The sequence below is a fragment of the Lactuca sativa genome, chromosome 1 (genome assembly GCF_002870075.4).
Source record: "Lactuca sativa cultivar Salinas chromosome 1, Lsat_Salinas_v11, whole genome shotgun sequence".
In the NCBI taxonomy this organism is placed as follows: Eukaryota; Viridiplantae; Streptophyta; class Magnoliopsida; order Asterales; family Asteraceae; genus Lactuca; species Lactuca sativa.
This window is the reverse complement of record NC_056623.2, coordinates 191,760,591-191,776,356: the sequence shown is the minus strand read 5'-3', so window position 1 is coordinate 191,776,356 and position 15,766 is coordinate 191,760,591. Positions and strand designations below refer to the sequence as shown.

General features: G+C 35.4%; 1 protein-coding gene across 1 annotated transcript; it reads left to right on the top strand.

Annotated features, from left to right (window-relative positions):
* The first annotated feature begins 1,068 nt into the window (after window positions 1-1,068).
* On the top strand, window positions 1,069-1,425 carry LOC111878950 (cysteine proteinase inhibitor 5). The gene has a single exon (XM_023875434.1). It carries the CDS (start codon window positions 1,069-1,071, stop codon window positions 1,423-1,425), a length of 357 nt encoding a protein of 118 aa, XP_023731202.1.
* Window positions 1,426-15,766: the final 14,341 nt, after the last annotated feature.

Below are 15,766 nucleotides of genomic sequence, written 5' to 3'. Positions count from 1 at the left end.
GGGAGAGGCAGAGTTGTCGGCGTCTGCTGTAGTGGAGGCGGACTCGCCAACGAAAAAATCGACTTCTTTTGCAATCGATATTACACATATTTCACTTATCCACTTTCCATCGGTTTCGATACTGTAGCTAGAAGCAAAACTATTTGACCGAAAATACAGCAAGAACATGAAAAGAAACAAAAAAGGGAAGAAATCAAAGAAATTACTTTGAAATTCTTGAAAGCTATTCGATGTTATACGTTCGCTGCCTCCTTTTTTCCAGAACTACTACTTATCCTCTGTTGATCTTCATCGCATATTATCGAACCTGGGAGCAGTGAATAACGGGAGGTCCAAGTGGAGTAGATTTAGAAAAGAAGATGGTAAAAGAAGAGAACTTACAGTTACCGGTGTTGGCGGAGGATGTGATTGAGTGTCATGGTGGCGAAGAAAGCGATGGACTGGCTAGAGGAGATTGAAATTGGGTAAAACCCAGATGGTAGGCGGTGGTGCTTTTCTGGAAGAAGCCGATGGGAAACACGTAACAATGGAGAACCTGGTAGAACGGGATCCACAACTTAAACAATGATTATTTTAGTACCAAAAGAAGGATCTGTATTGATGAAGATAACCGATAAACGTTCTTGATGTTCTTATTATGCGAGGCGATAGATTTGAGGCGGCAGGCGGTGGGAGATTTGTGGAAATCGAGATTAGAGGCGGTGGGGAAGAGTTGACAATAAAAGAAGAAAGAAAGAAGAGACACGTATTGGCCATCAAAGCACGTGGAAACCACTGTATTGAAGAAGACACAATAGACAAAAAAAAATTAAAAAAAAAAAAAAAAAATTCAGCCAATAGAAGCAAAGAACTGTTTATCTTGTACTTCTAAATTAGTATGTATATATAATGATTTTCTATAATAAAAACCGGTTTACTTGGAAAGATTCTAAACTTGAAGTTTGTACGTAGAAGTAGAAAACAAATGAAACATGCATTTCTCGTGACATCCTCTCATCTGATCTCTATATATGTTGTTACGTAACTATCCACTTCTCCATCCCTCTTTCTCATGATCACCCTTCTAAAATGAACAATCTTTTCATCACAATCCTTGTCTTCTTCCTCCCTTTTATCTTCTTTGATGGTTATGTGGTGTTGGGCGGCCGGATTCTCACCGGCCATTGGAAGCCAATTTCCAATGTGACTGACGCTACGGTGGTGGACATCGGGAAGTTTGCTGTGGATGAGCATGACTTGAAGGATCATGCATCTCTGAAATTTGTAAAGGTTGTTAGTGGAGAGATCCAAGTGGTGGCTGGAATGAATTACAAATTAACGATTAAGACGGTCAATGGTGGTTTGGAGAATAACTATGTGGCTGTTGTTTGGGTTAAGCCTATTCAGAAATCTAGACAGCTGGTGTCATTCAAGGGACCCATTTGACGCATTGGGAATTTATGGTTTTGAAATGTGTATTTAATCTTTACGTGTAATAAAAATTTTAAAATGAAAAAAGAAAGATTGACGGAGATAAATGAATAATACATGCAAGTTCATGGTGGTGACATTGACTTTATATGTGTTTAGAAATTTGTTGAAGGGTAAAAAGGAACCAAAAGTTAGATATTTAAAAGTCTATTTGTTTTTCTACGAAAGTATTTTTTAATTACTTTTTGAGTATTTTTTCCTTCGGATAATCATTTTTCAAGTACACATATTCTTCCGTAAATATAGAAAAAAACAAAAGACATTTAAACACTTCCAAAAAAAACAACATCTAAGATTGTTTTCTTGTAAAAAAGTTAGTGAAAATTAAAAAAAGCTATTAGAAGAGCTTTTAGAGCATATTAGTAACAAGCAACTGTCATAAGCTTTTGTAATGATTTGGTGGACCCATGAGTTTTCAACTAACTAGAACTAGATAGCATATACAAATAACTCATAAAATCAAATTGAAAAAACTCTCGTATTCCGAAAATATAATGTATTTTTTTTTTCTTTGTAAGATTTTCTCATGAAAAAAACTCTCCTATTGTGAATACTCTAAAGGTATGTCTAACAAAAAGTCTTTTTTTTTCTATGTTTGAATTAAAAGAGCCTAAAAACTTTTATATTAAATATAATTCTCATATCCATTCAAGTAGCTTTTGAAACAATTTTAAAAGTTTCTAGCTTATAACTTTAATATTTTAGAGTAAATTACAAGATTTGTTCATGTCGTTTAGCATAAATTACACAATTTTCTAATTCTTTTACCTTTTATTCACTAGGATGGTCCATACGGTATTTTTTTTATCACATCCTTCGTCTCTACCAAAAATGAAAGGAATATCCTCGCCTTACATATTTCTTTTTAAATGTATTTCCCTATTTGTATTTATAATTTTAAGAAACTAAAATGAGTCGACCCCGTGGAACCTCTTCCCCTAACATGATATATCTTCATCTCTTTTCTGATATAAGTTTAAGAACACTCAATTGTTACTGCCGACAACATCATTGACTCTCCATGAGGCGGAACTACTATGTAACATCCAAATTTCAGGAAAAAAATTTCATTTTTAAATTCACGTAAAAACATTGTTTATAAAAATCATTTCAAGAAAATCACAAGTGTCAAATATAAATCATCATCAAAATATGAGAATGTCCCAAAATATATGGAATCATAAACTGCAGACGAATGTATACAGTCAAGCCTTTGCATTCCCGCAATATTCAGAAGTACTTGAAACACATGTAATCAACAACTGTAAGCACAAAGATTAGTGAGTTCCCCAAAATACCACATAAAACACAACACAAGTAAAGAACTATAGATTATCACCAACTCTGGAGACTACTCACAGTCTCAATGGGCAAACAACATGCCTAGTGGGTTACCAACAACCCTAGAGACTACCTAAAGTCTCAACACACATAACATATATCACAGTAATATTACTTAGAACCAGTTGGTCGATACAAATATTCTACCACACATGTAAGAATAGTGAGGAGACTCACCTCGCACATATGACTGATAGAACTCACACCCGAACTGTTGGAACTAGACTCCGCCTATTAATTACACGAATTAACCATGATTAAAATTTAATGTAATTTTACATATTTCACTAGTCCCAAGCCAAGTCTAATCCACAACCAAGGAAAAAGACCATTTTGCCCCTTCCAAGACCATAGCCCTCACAAATTCACCTAAAGGCACAATTTGTCAAAAGTCAAAGAAAGTTAAAGGTTAACACTTTGACCTTATGTGCGGTGTCTTAGCTCTACGTTGGGCTTAAAGCACATGATAGTAAGGAAACAAGTTTGCAATTAGCTACATTGGGCGTAGCCAGAGTTACGCTCGATGTACGTAACCTTAACTCAAAATCCAACATTTAAGGTCTTAATCATTAAGACATTTTACCCCAACCTCAGATTTGAATCTAAAAGATATCCTAATCCATAAAGTCTCTGACTTTATGCCTTTGCATGGCTAAAGAGAGCTTAATCCGAAAACCCTAACTTCTAACATCACCAAAAACCTCATAACTCATGCATGGATGAAAGGAAAGGATCAAGCTTGCATTTTTATGACACTATGCACCCTAGATGTCTCAAAGGAAAACTCAAATGCTCTAGAGTATTCCATACTCACAAAGATCAATTTTTTGGAACAAAATGAGCAAAAACTCAAGCATAAACAAGATCTAGCCAACCAAGCCTCAAGGTATGAACTTTATACCTTCTGGAGTTGAACAATGAGGTGTAGATTTTGGATTCGAAGGCTTGAATGCACCACCACTTTTTGAATGATCTCCTTTCACTATCAAGAACACTAAAAATCACTCAAAAGCTTCAAATCTCACTATCAAGGGCTAGGGTTTTGATTTTAGGGTTTAGAGGAATAGAGGCTAATCATAAGAAGGTTCAAGGGGGAATAAGATGCTTAAATAGGTGATACAACCCTAAAAAAATTAGGGTCTAAGGGCAGTAGGAGGAGTATGCCTTGTGTACTCATGTGTACGCCCAACGTACTCGAACACCTCCGTGATCCATTTACTGCCTTATGCACGACGTCCTCACATGTATGCCCAACGTAAAGGTTTATTATACAAAAATTAGATATTTAAAGGTTAAAAATGGAATTTACCTCAAAACATGTGTTACATACTAAAGGTCCATGTGATTCGTATACCATTAGCATATAGATATTCCTTTAAAATTCATCTAAAAGATACTAAATTGGTGAATATATATTTTCCTATTTCAAAAAAAAAAATTTATATTTAATGAATAGGTACTAGGCAATAAATAAAATTTATAACAGATTCCAAAGTCGAGTCCAAAAGAAACCCCCGAAAACTTAGTTATAAAAATCTAAAAATTCAAAACCTAATAGATCATAATCGATATTTAACTCTATTATAGCAATGAGTTTTTTTTGACAGTTTTAAACCAAATATACTCCATAAACCTACATATAATCAAAATCCCACAAAACTTTTATGAAAACCATAAACAAAAATCAAAAACTTAGAAGCCATAACATCGTAGAGCTTCGCATCTGTTAACCACTATTCTCCATTGCTCTGGGTGTACATCATCTCCGGTCAAAATCTTAGAGACATCACCCGTCGTTGTTGAACTTCGTACCTAACTCTGGAGACCGCCTTTTAACTTATGCCCACCACCGACTCTTACCACGTATGTCATATCGAGCTTTCTATTTTTACTAGAAAATAGTGTTTGTTACTTTCTTTCACATATCATTCTCTCCTCTTTTGTCTGTCCTTTCTTTTTTATTTGATATTGAATTTGTTAAATAAGAAGATATTATGGATATACCCAATATACAATGTTAGATATAACTAAACAACGTAAACAGATTGTGTAAAGTAAATCTCCTTTTTATTATCTGATGGTGTATATTGTTGTCTATTTCTCAAAGACCTTTTACACCAATGTACAGTTAGTTTAACAATAGTTTTTATAAGTTAGTTAGAGTTTACAGTTAGATGCATAGCTTTTATACCCTATATATATATATATATATATATATATATATATATATATATATATATATATACAAAGAGAGAGAGAAAAGATCAAATGAGAACCCCTAAATGAATGTTAAGAACCCTAAGAATCATTAATTTTAAACTTCTTTTTGTCTTTTCAAATATTTTGATTTTTAAAATGTTTTTATAAATTGCAAAAAGGTAAAAGGGCATAATGGTCTTTTTTAAGAAAACCATTCAATTATTTCAGATCTATTAGTTTAGACCAGATTACATTCTCTCATAATTTCCCAAAAAAAAAATAATATATTGTCTCAACTTCTCTCATTCTCTCTCCACCCATCTTTAAGAACACCAAAACTCTATCAACATTTTCTCCGGCCACCACTACTGTCGGCTGCCACCACCACTATCGACCGCCACCAATACCACCGCTACCATCAAAACTCGCATGTCATTTTATTCTACTATCAAATCTACAAGCTTTGTTCGAACCAAAAACCACTCAATGTATGTGATCTCCGACAGATGTTGACTCTGGCGAATTTCCTTTGTTCTTCTTGCTTAGATCTGGTTAGATCTGAGCGATTTTGATGGCTTTTCTTGTCTCTGATGGTGTTTCTAGTCTAGATTTGGTTATATATAATAGAATTCGACTTTTGACAGGTCCAATCTCTCGTCTTCGATGTTGGTTCAGTGATTTCGATTTGCCATCGGTGTTTCCATCTCTACTACCTCCGATCACCAGTGATATACCACCATTTTACAACAACCTGGCCTTCCTTGTCAACCATAGTCATGATTTACCACCATTTTTACCTTCAATGGTGGCTACACCTTCATCAGAGAAGAACCTGAACATTGTTCATTATGAAGCCTCTCCTTCTAGAACCCTAGGTAGAACATCAGGCTTACGATTTCATCAACGAGGCTCTCAGATCTGAAGTGTTTCGGTCCAGATCTACGATCGTTGATGATAGATCTACACTCTCTGGTGGTGACAGATCTATGATGTTTGTCTCTAGATCTATGATTTATATCTCCAGATCAACGATCTTTGGCAAGATTAAGGGACTACATCAGAGATCACTCTCAACCACCACCACCGATGCTACCTTGCCGCTCCACTGAACCATCGCTAACTCTTTCAGGTATATTAATTTTTGTTTTACTTGTTTTTACTTTTGTTAAGTTGTGAATTTAATGTATTAATCTCCTATTTGTTTTTTTTACTTTTGTTAATCTTAGTTTTACATGCTATTAGTTTTGAATCCAAGTTTATTATCTTATTTGTTAAGTTGTGAATTTAATGTTTTAAACTGATTATGTTTTGTTGTTATGATCTGAATTGAATTTATAATTTGTGTTATTATGTTAATGTTTTTTTCAAACAGTATGAGTTCAGCTCTTTTTATGTTGTAAATTATGTTGTTTTGATGTTGCAATTATTGTATAGTTATGTTAATGTTAGTTTTAACTATAATATAAGCTTTTAAGCTGTGAATTCATGAGTTTCTAAAGTATTAAGCTATAAATTAGTGTATCAACTAGTCTATTAAGCTGAGAATATGGTTATAAATGTATAATTTTTATGTATTAAACTATAAATTTTTTATATTATTAGGTGAATTTTATGTATCAAACAGTAAATTGGTTGTATTAAGATGTAAATTGACTGTATTAAACTGTGAATCAATTGTATTATAATGTGTTTTTTAGGTCTTTGTAAGTTGTGAATTAACTGTATTAAGCTGCAAAATTAATTGTATTAACATATAACTATATTAAGTTGTGATTTTTTAGGCCTTTATAAGATGTGAACTGTGATGTTTAAATGTTTCAATTATTGCTTAGTTTTGTTAATGTTAGTTTTAAGTTTTATTAATCAGAAAATATAAGTTTTAAGTTGTGAATTCATAAATTTTTATAAGTTTTAAGCTGTAAATTAGTGTCTTAACTAGTCTATTAAGTAGACTTCGAATGTATATTTTTGATGTATTAAACAGAGAATTAACTATATTAAGCTGTGACTAAACTATACTAAACTGTAACTTTTTTAATGAATTTTGTATTTGCTAATGAAATATGAGATGAAAAAAAACATTATACACATATATGATTTTCTCTAACTTTGAATAAAGTATGTAAACTTTAAATTGTTAATATTATGCAAACTAAACTTCAAGAGAAACATTAGCCTCCAGCTCTAAATGTATATATATATATATATATATATATATATATATATATATATATATATATATATATATATATATATATATATAAGTCTTAAGTTGAAAATATGGTTGTGAATGTATAATTTTTGTGTATTAAATTGTGAATTTTGTGTATTAAACTGTAAATTAACTTTATTAAGCTGTGAATTGACAATAATACGCTACAAATTTTTTGTGAATTTTGTGTCAAAATATGAATTATTTATATATGAAGGTTTGTATTCATTTTTTGTGAATATGTTTCTTTTTTGTGTTATATATATATATATATATATATATATATATATATATATGAAAAATTGTATTATTTTTTATAATTATTTTGCATTAAACTTTGAATGAGTAAAATAGGTTTATTAAACTATGAATATGTAATTTAAGATGCCAACACATGATTTTATCTATACAGATCTGATTTGAAAGAATGATGGTTGCGACGATGGAACAAGTGGTTAGTGGTAACATGTGGTAGTTGATGGCGGTAGAGTTTACAGTTGACTTCTCTCAATATATGAATTAATGTATAATGGATTGTATTAGTTGTGAATTTTTGTGCATAAAACTATGAATGAATTATATTAAATTGTGTATTTTATATAAAATTTGTGTTTGAATATAAATCAATGTGTAAATGAAAATATTAGACTGTAAAAATTATAATTTTCCTTTTTCATACCAAAAAGTTAGGTTTTAACATATTTAATAAGTATTTACAATATATAGTTAAGAAATATTTGTGAAATGAGGGCTTTTAGGGTTCTAAACCTTTTTGGGTTCTCATTTGAACCACTCCATATATATATATATATATATATATATATATATATATATATATATATATATATATATATATATATATATATATATATATATGTGTGTGTGTGTGTGTGTGTGTGTGTGCATATATATATATATATATATATATATATATATATATATATATATATATATATATATATATATTGTAACGCCCGTAGATCCGGGCTAGTCAATTTAGAGGCAATAGGGGTCGAAAATGACTTTTCGACAAAAGATTATTTAGAATAAATAATCTTAATCAAGTTGTGGAATATGTCACAAGGTTTCCGTACATATAAAAAACGCCGAAATCCGAGTTATAACGAAGAAGTTATGGTCCGTCGAAGTTTTACGGCAAAACCGGCACGGCACCGGGAAGCGTAAATAGTTAATTTATGATAGAGCGAGATTTAGCCTTAAAGATCTAAACGAAAGTTGTAGAATATGTTAAACTAAGAGCGTCAATAAAAAGAACGCCCAAATCTGACTTCGTATGAGGAAGTTATGATTTTTATAAGATTCGGCTTAGTAGTGCACGACCCGAAATTCGAATTTTAGTTCGAGCGGTTTTTAGCTTGCGTGACCTAAATGAGAGTTGAAGATCTCATTAATAGGAACTCAACGGTAAAAAGATGGACGAAAACGGAGTTCGTATGAAGGAGTTACGAATTCTTCGCGGTCATTTAACAGTCTAAACTCCTCCTACTGTTAAATTTGAGATCGGTCGAGAATTAGCCGACAGAGTCTAAACGAAAGTTGTAGATCTTGATTTTACCTACGCGTGGATGTAAAGAACGTCGAAAACGGAGCTCGTATGCGAAAGTTATGATTTTTCTAAGTTCGAAGGCTGATACGCGATAGGGGGTGACGTGGCACCACCAGAATTGGACACGTCGCACCACCAGAAGGTTGCCACATGCACCAACTCGGCGAGTCATGACTCAGACTCGGCGAGTCCATCAGATTTCTCCCCTATAAATAGAGGTGCTGGGTTCCCGCATTTTCTCACCCCTCAACCTTCTTCTTTCTCTCTCTATACTCTCTCTCTAAGCTCCCTAACCCCCCTAAAAGCCTAGGTAAACCCCCTAGCACCCGAAGGAAGCCCCGAGGCTCCCGGAGTCCCGAGAAAATAGCCTTTCGGCTCGGGAACGCTGCTCCAGCGAAGCCCGGTTTTCGAGAAAACCCGCTGTAAGTGAGCTACGCCTTACCCATATTTAGTATAGCTTATGTTTTAATATAGTAACATTATTAGGAACTTATAATGAGTATTTGGGCTATTATTATGAGTTATATTGAGTGTTATTTAACGCTTATATAATAATAATAATAATAGTCAGACTATTAGTTTGTCGCGGTTATCGTTGGACTAAACCTAGTGGTATTGATACTAGGTTTTATTGAAGGAAATTGTGTTGAGAGTATCGAAGCGCTGTTCGAGTGTTGAGTCATCACCTTTCAGGTGAGTGCATAGTCCCTTTCATCTTACACATAGATATGAAGTATTTTATATAAACTACGTGCTATGTGTGCATATTATCTGAATACTTGCTGTCTATGCTGGATGAACGTTTTATACATGTTTTAAAGAATTTAAACTGTATACGTATTTTATATATACGGATATGTTGGGTATGAGATGGGTAGATGAATGATGAGAGATAGAAGATGATGTGAGTATACATTGGTAGCTATAGACTTAGTGCCTATGGGACAAACACCGGTAGCTATGGACTTAGTACCTGTTAGACGTTGGTAGCTATGGATTTAGTATCTGTTGGGAATTGGTAGCTATGGACTTAGTACCTATTAGTTAGACGCTGGTAGCTAAGGATTTAGTACCTGTAGGAATTGGTAGCTATGGACTTAGTACCTGTTGAACATTGGTAGCTATGGACTTAGTACCTATTAGATAAAGACTGGTAGCTATGGATTTAGTACCCGATGAATAGACCATAGCAGCAATGGAATTAGTGCTTTATGAACGAACATTGGCAGCTATGGACTTAGTGCCAGTCCTATAACCCTGGAAGTAAGGGACTTCGGAATAAACGAATGCAGGATAGACGACTCTTAGGTTAAATCCTTAAGAGTAAAGAAGATAACGGGGATGGGTAATTGGGTTGATTGTTTGATGATTGAAGATAACAATTATATTATTGTGGGTTGAAAACCCTATGTACTCACCAGGTTTCCCAACCTGACCCACTCAGTTTATGTATATCACAGTTGACGAAGTGAAGTGACATTACACTGAGAGATTTAAAGAGATGTAGATCACTAGTGTAAATCATTGTAAGTTCTGTTTATGCTTATGTTTCGGTATTAACGATGACATCCCAAACGTTTTAAAATAAAACGAATACGTTTCTTCGAAATTGTTTTAATAACGTATTCACCATGTTTTTCTGGGAACAAATTCCGCAACCTTTTTATAAAATGAAGTACTCTGATTTTTATAAAGCATAAACAAAATCGGTCTTTTTCTGGCCGTAATTTTGGGGATGTCACAGTTGGTATCAGAGCATTAGTTTAAGCGAACTAGGAATATGGATTTATTTCTAGACTTAAACTTAGAATGCTAAGCGATGATTGTGAGGTGTGAGCACTAGCTTATTTTAGGAATGATGCCTAAATTGCTTTTATGTGCTAAATGCTTTGTGCATGATATGTTGTTAATTGTTCGGATCTATGGTCTGTTGCCGACCGGATCTGGAAACCTTATGTGTTTAGGATTCTAAACGTACGACTACGGTATTAGAACTAGCATGTAAACGTTTCGGAGTGATAAGGATGATTTAAACGTCAAGTAAAGGTCTAAATTCACCTTATTCGGTGTATAGATCAATATGGCAAGAAGCCGTAGTGGAGCTAGGAATGCAAATGGAGATAGGAACCAACCCCCAGTGGTTCAGCAAATACCTGTTGTAGAAGAAGTTGCTCCTGAGCCAGTCACCATGGCTGGAGTTCAAGCCATGATTCGGGCTATGTTGGCTGAACAAAGGGAAGAAATGAGACGGATGTTGAATAGGGACGAACCTACCGTACATGTTGAACCAACAGAGCCAGTTCTCGAGCAATCTGAGGAAGGGAACTACAGCCGCCAAGTGAGTCAAGTAGGGACTCAAGGTGAGCAAAGGGATGGCCCAGAAGGGAGAAACAACAAGGATGGGCGGATATACAAGAATTTCTTGGGTGCGAAACCACCAAGCCTCTCAGGAAGCCCAAAGTCGGTTGAGATTATGGATTGGATCTCTGAGGTGGAGATGGTGTTTGAGAGCTGCAGCTGTAACGAGAAACAGAAGACTATCTTCGCAGTAAGACAGCTGAAAACTGGAGTCTTGAGCTGGTGGAAGCTATTGGCAGATACGATGCCACGAGGAGAAGCCTTAAGGATGTCATGGGAAGAGTTCTTGGAACAGTTGAAAATGCAGTACTGCTCGGAGGTAGATCTGATAGACCTAAACAATGAGTTTCAGAACCTGAAGAAAGGGAAGATGAGTGTTGATGAGTATGCCACCGCATTCACCGAGAGGATGAGGCTATTCCCCTACTTGGTGCCTACTGAACTCTCCAAGATCGATAGGTTTGCTAACAGACTGCCCACTGACTTTAGCCCAATGGTAAAAATGGCAACTACCTTGAAAGCAGCTGTTAGGGCAGCTAAGAACGTAGAGGCCCAGATAAGAGAAAAAGGTCTAGAAAAAGATAAGGCAGGAGAGAAGCGGAAGTTTGAAGGATCTTCGAGGTCGAACAAGGAAAGCAAAGTCTCAAAGCTTGGAGGAGGAGATGGAGGTGAAGCAAGATGGTGTGATAGATGCAAGAAGAATCATGGTGGGAAGTGCAATGAAGAAGTGACTTGTTACAAGTGTGGGAGGACTGGTCACTATTCCAAAGACTGCACACATGATGATAAAGTATGCTACGGATGTGGAGGCAAGGGGCATATGTCCAGAGACTGCCAAAAAAAAATAAAGCAGTAAGACCAGAAACGCCACCAAGGCCAAGGGCATTTCACATGATCCTCGACGAAGCAGAGAACCATGCAAGGAATCAAGAATGAGGACTTCTTACCCGAAGATCGGATTATGCAGTAGCCATAGTTTTGTATGATGTAGCCTAGTAGAGGCATAATCTAGGGTAAACTTGAACACCTATGTAATCGTTTCAAAAAATAATATAAAACCTTCATTTTGTTATCTGATGTGTTGAATGATTGTATGATTTGCTGCATAGTGACTTGGGAAAACTACGGGACAATACTTGGGACGAGTATGAGTAGGTGTGAATGGTAGTAGAGGCCTATACTACCGGAAGCACAGGACTCACACTTGGATCAGGGAAAGTCACAAGGTTACCAAGACGCTAGTAATTGATTTCGTTTTATTCAAGTGTGTTGTTACCATCGTTTCGGTAATGACTAAGAAGATTGTTGATATTCCGACCCTAGTGGTTATATCGAATCGGATCCGACTACGATGAGTATGTTGTGTGGTTCAGAGAACCAAGTTTGATGTAGCGTCCGACTTAAACCAAACGGCTGAAATCAAAGCGATCAATAGAAGTATCGCGCTTGTTAAAGAAGTTGGTAGCTAGAAATGCCTAATGTTAAAGTGTGATTATATCACATTAGAACATGAAGGAAGGCATAGTCTGATTTAGAATTTAACTCTAAGAGACCTAAGTCTAAGTGTTGCAACATATGATGATAGGTCATTAGATTATGACACATCGATCCATAGTAGTAATAAAAGAAATCATCTCAAGTCCGTATACAGTAAGGATCGAGATTTTGACTTGAAGGTCACAATTTGGAGTCTAACCTTAGGTAGAGAGCAGGTGCACGATCGAGTACTGCTTGCAGTCAATAAGTCTGAGAGATAGACTTGAAGGAATGTAGAAGTTATAATTATTACCTAGGATGAAGAGATGACGTATGGAGTCATTATACGACCCTGTTTCGTTGATGATTCTGGGACGTAATCATCCTAAGGGGGAGATAATTGTAACGCCCGTAGATCCGGGCTAGTCAATTTAGAGGCAATAGGGGTCGAAAATGACTTTTCGACAAAAAGTTATTTAGAATAAATAATCTTAATCAAGTTGTGGAATATGTCACAAGGTTTCCGTACATATAAAGAACGCCGAAATCCGAGTTATAACGAAGAAGTTATGGCCCGTCGAAGTTTTATGGCAAAACCGGCACGGCACCGGGAAGCGTAAATAGTTAATTTATGATAGAGCGAGATTTAGCCTTAAAAATCTAAACGAAAGTTGTAGAATATGTTAAACTAAGAGCGTCGATAAAAAGAACGCCCAAATCTGACTTCGTATGAGGAAGTTATGATTTTTATAAGATTCGGCTTAGCAGTGCACGACCCGAAACTCGAATTTTAGTTCGAGCGGTTTTTGGCTTGCGTGACCTAAATGAGAGTTGAAGATCTCATTAATAGGAACTCAATGGTAAAAAGATGGACGAAAACGGAGTTCGTATGAAGGAGTTACGAATTCTTCGCGGTCATTTAACAGTCTAAAATCCTCCTACTGTTAAATTTGAGATCGGTCGAGAATTAGCCGACGGAGTCTAAACGAAAGTTGTAGATCTTGATTTTACCTACGCGTGGATATAAAGAACGTCGAAAACGGAGCTCTTATGCGAAAGTTATGATTTTTCTAAGTTCGAAGGCTGATACGCGATAGGGGGTGACGTGGCACCACCAGAAGGTTGCCACATGCACCAACTCGGCGAGTCATGACTCAGACTCGGCGAGTCCATCAGAGTTCTCCCCTATAAATAGAGGTGCCGGGTTCCCTCATTTTCTCACCCCTCAACCTCCTTCTTTCTCTCCCTATACTCTCTCTCTCTAAGCTCCCTAACCCCCCTAAAAGCCTAGGTAAACCCCCTAGCACCCGAAGGAAGCCCCGAGGCTCCCGGAGTCCCGAGAAAAGAGCCTTTCGGCTCGGGAACGCTGCTCCAGCGAAGCCCGGTTTTCGAGAAAACCCGCTGTAAGTGAGCTACGCCTAACCCATCTTTAGTATAGCTTATGTTTTAATATAGTAACATTATTAGGAACTTATAATGAGTATTTGGGCTATTATTATGAGTTATATTGAGTGTTATTTAATGCTTATATAATAATAATAGTAATAGTCAGACTATTAGTTTGTCGCGGTTATCGTTGGACTAAACCCTAGTGGTATTGATACTAGGTTTTATTGAAGGAAATTGTGTTGAGAGTATCGAAGTGCTGTTCGAGTGTTGAGTAATCACCTTTCAGGTGAGTGCATAGTCCCTTTCATCTTACACATAGATATGAAGTATTTTATATAAACTACGTGCTATGTGTGCATATTATCTGAATACTTGCTGTCTATGCTGGATGAACGTTTTATACATGTTTTAAAGAATTTAAACTGTATACGTATTTTATATATACGAATATGTTGGGTATGAGATGGGTAGATGAATGATGAGAGATAGAAGATGATGTGAGTATACATTGGCAGCTATAGACTTAGTGCCTATGGGACAAACACCGGTAGCTATGGAATTAGTACCTGTTAGACGTTGGTAGCTATGGATTTAGTATCTGTTGGGAATTGGTAGCTATGGACTTAGTACCTATTAGTTGGACGCTGGTAGCTAAGGATTTAGTACCTGTAGGAATTGGTAGCTATGGACTTAGTACCTGTTGAACATTGGTAGCTATGGACTTAGTACCTATTAGATAAAGACTGGTAGCTATGGATTTAGTACCCGATGAATAGACCATAGCAGCTATGGAATTAGTGCTTTATGAACGAACATTGGCAGCTATGGACTTAGTGCCAGTCCTATAACCCTGGAAGTAAGGGACTTCGGAATAAACGAATGTAGGATAGACGACTCTTAGGTTAAATCCTAAAGAGTAAAGAAGATAACGGGGATGGGTAATTGGGTTAATTGTTTGATGATTGAACATAACAATTATATTATTGTGGATTGAAAACCCTATGTACTCACCAAGTTTCCCAACCTGACCCACTGAGTTTATGTATATCACAGGTGACGAAGTGAAGTGACATTATACTGAGAGATTTAAAGAGATGTAGATCACTAGTGTAAATCATTGTAAGTTCTGTTTATGCTTATGTTTCGGTATTAACGATGACATCCCAAACGTTTTAAAATAAAACGAATACGTTTCTTCGAAATTGTTTTAATAACGTATTCACCATGTTTTTCTGGGAACAAATTCCGCAACCTTTTTATAAAATGAAGTACTCTGATTTTTATAAAGCATAAACAAAATCGGTCTTTTTCTGGCCGTAATTTTGGGGATGTCACATATATATATATATATATATATATATATATATATATATATATATGTGTGTGTGTGTGTGTGTGTGTGTGTGTGTGTATGCGTGTGTGTGTAATTCTTTTTTCAATCAATAACATTACATATTAACATGAATATTCTATCTATATTCTTCTCTTAATCTAATTCTTAGCATGGTATCTGAGCATTTACAATCCATTTCTTCTAATTGATTCTTGTTCTAATCATGATTTCTGATCCAATCATTGACATGAATGTCAATTTGTCTTCCTCCTTTAGTGCTACTAGCACTTCTTATTCTAATGTGAAGGGAAATGATTCAAACATGTTTTTGGTTTCAAATCTTCTGAATGGCAATGAGAATTACATGCAGTCAAAGTTTTCGATCCAACTTGCACTTAGAGCTAAGAAGAAGACTGGATTC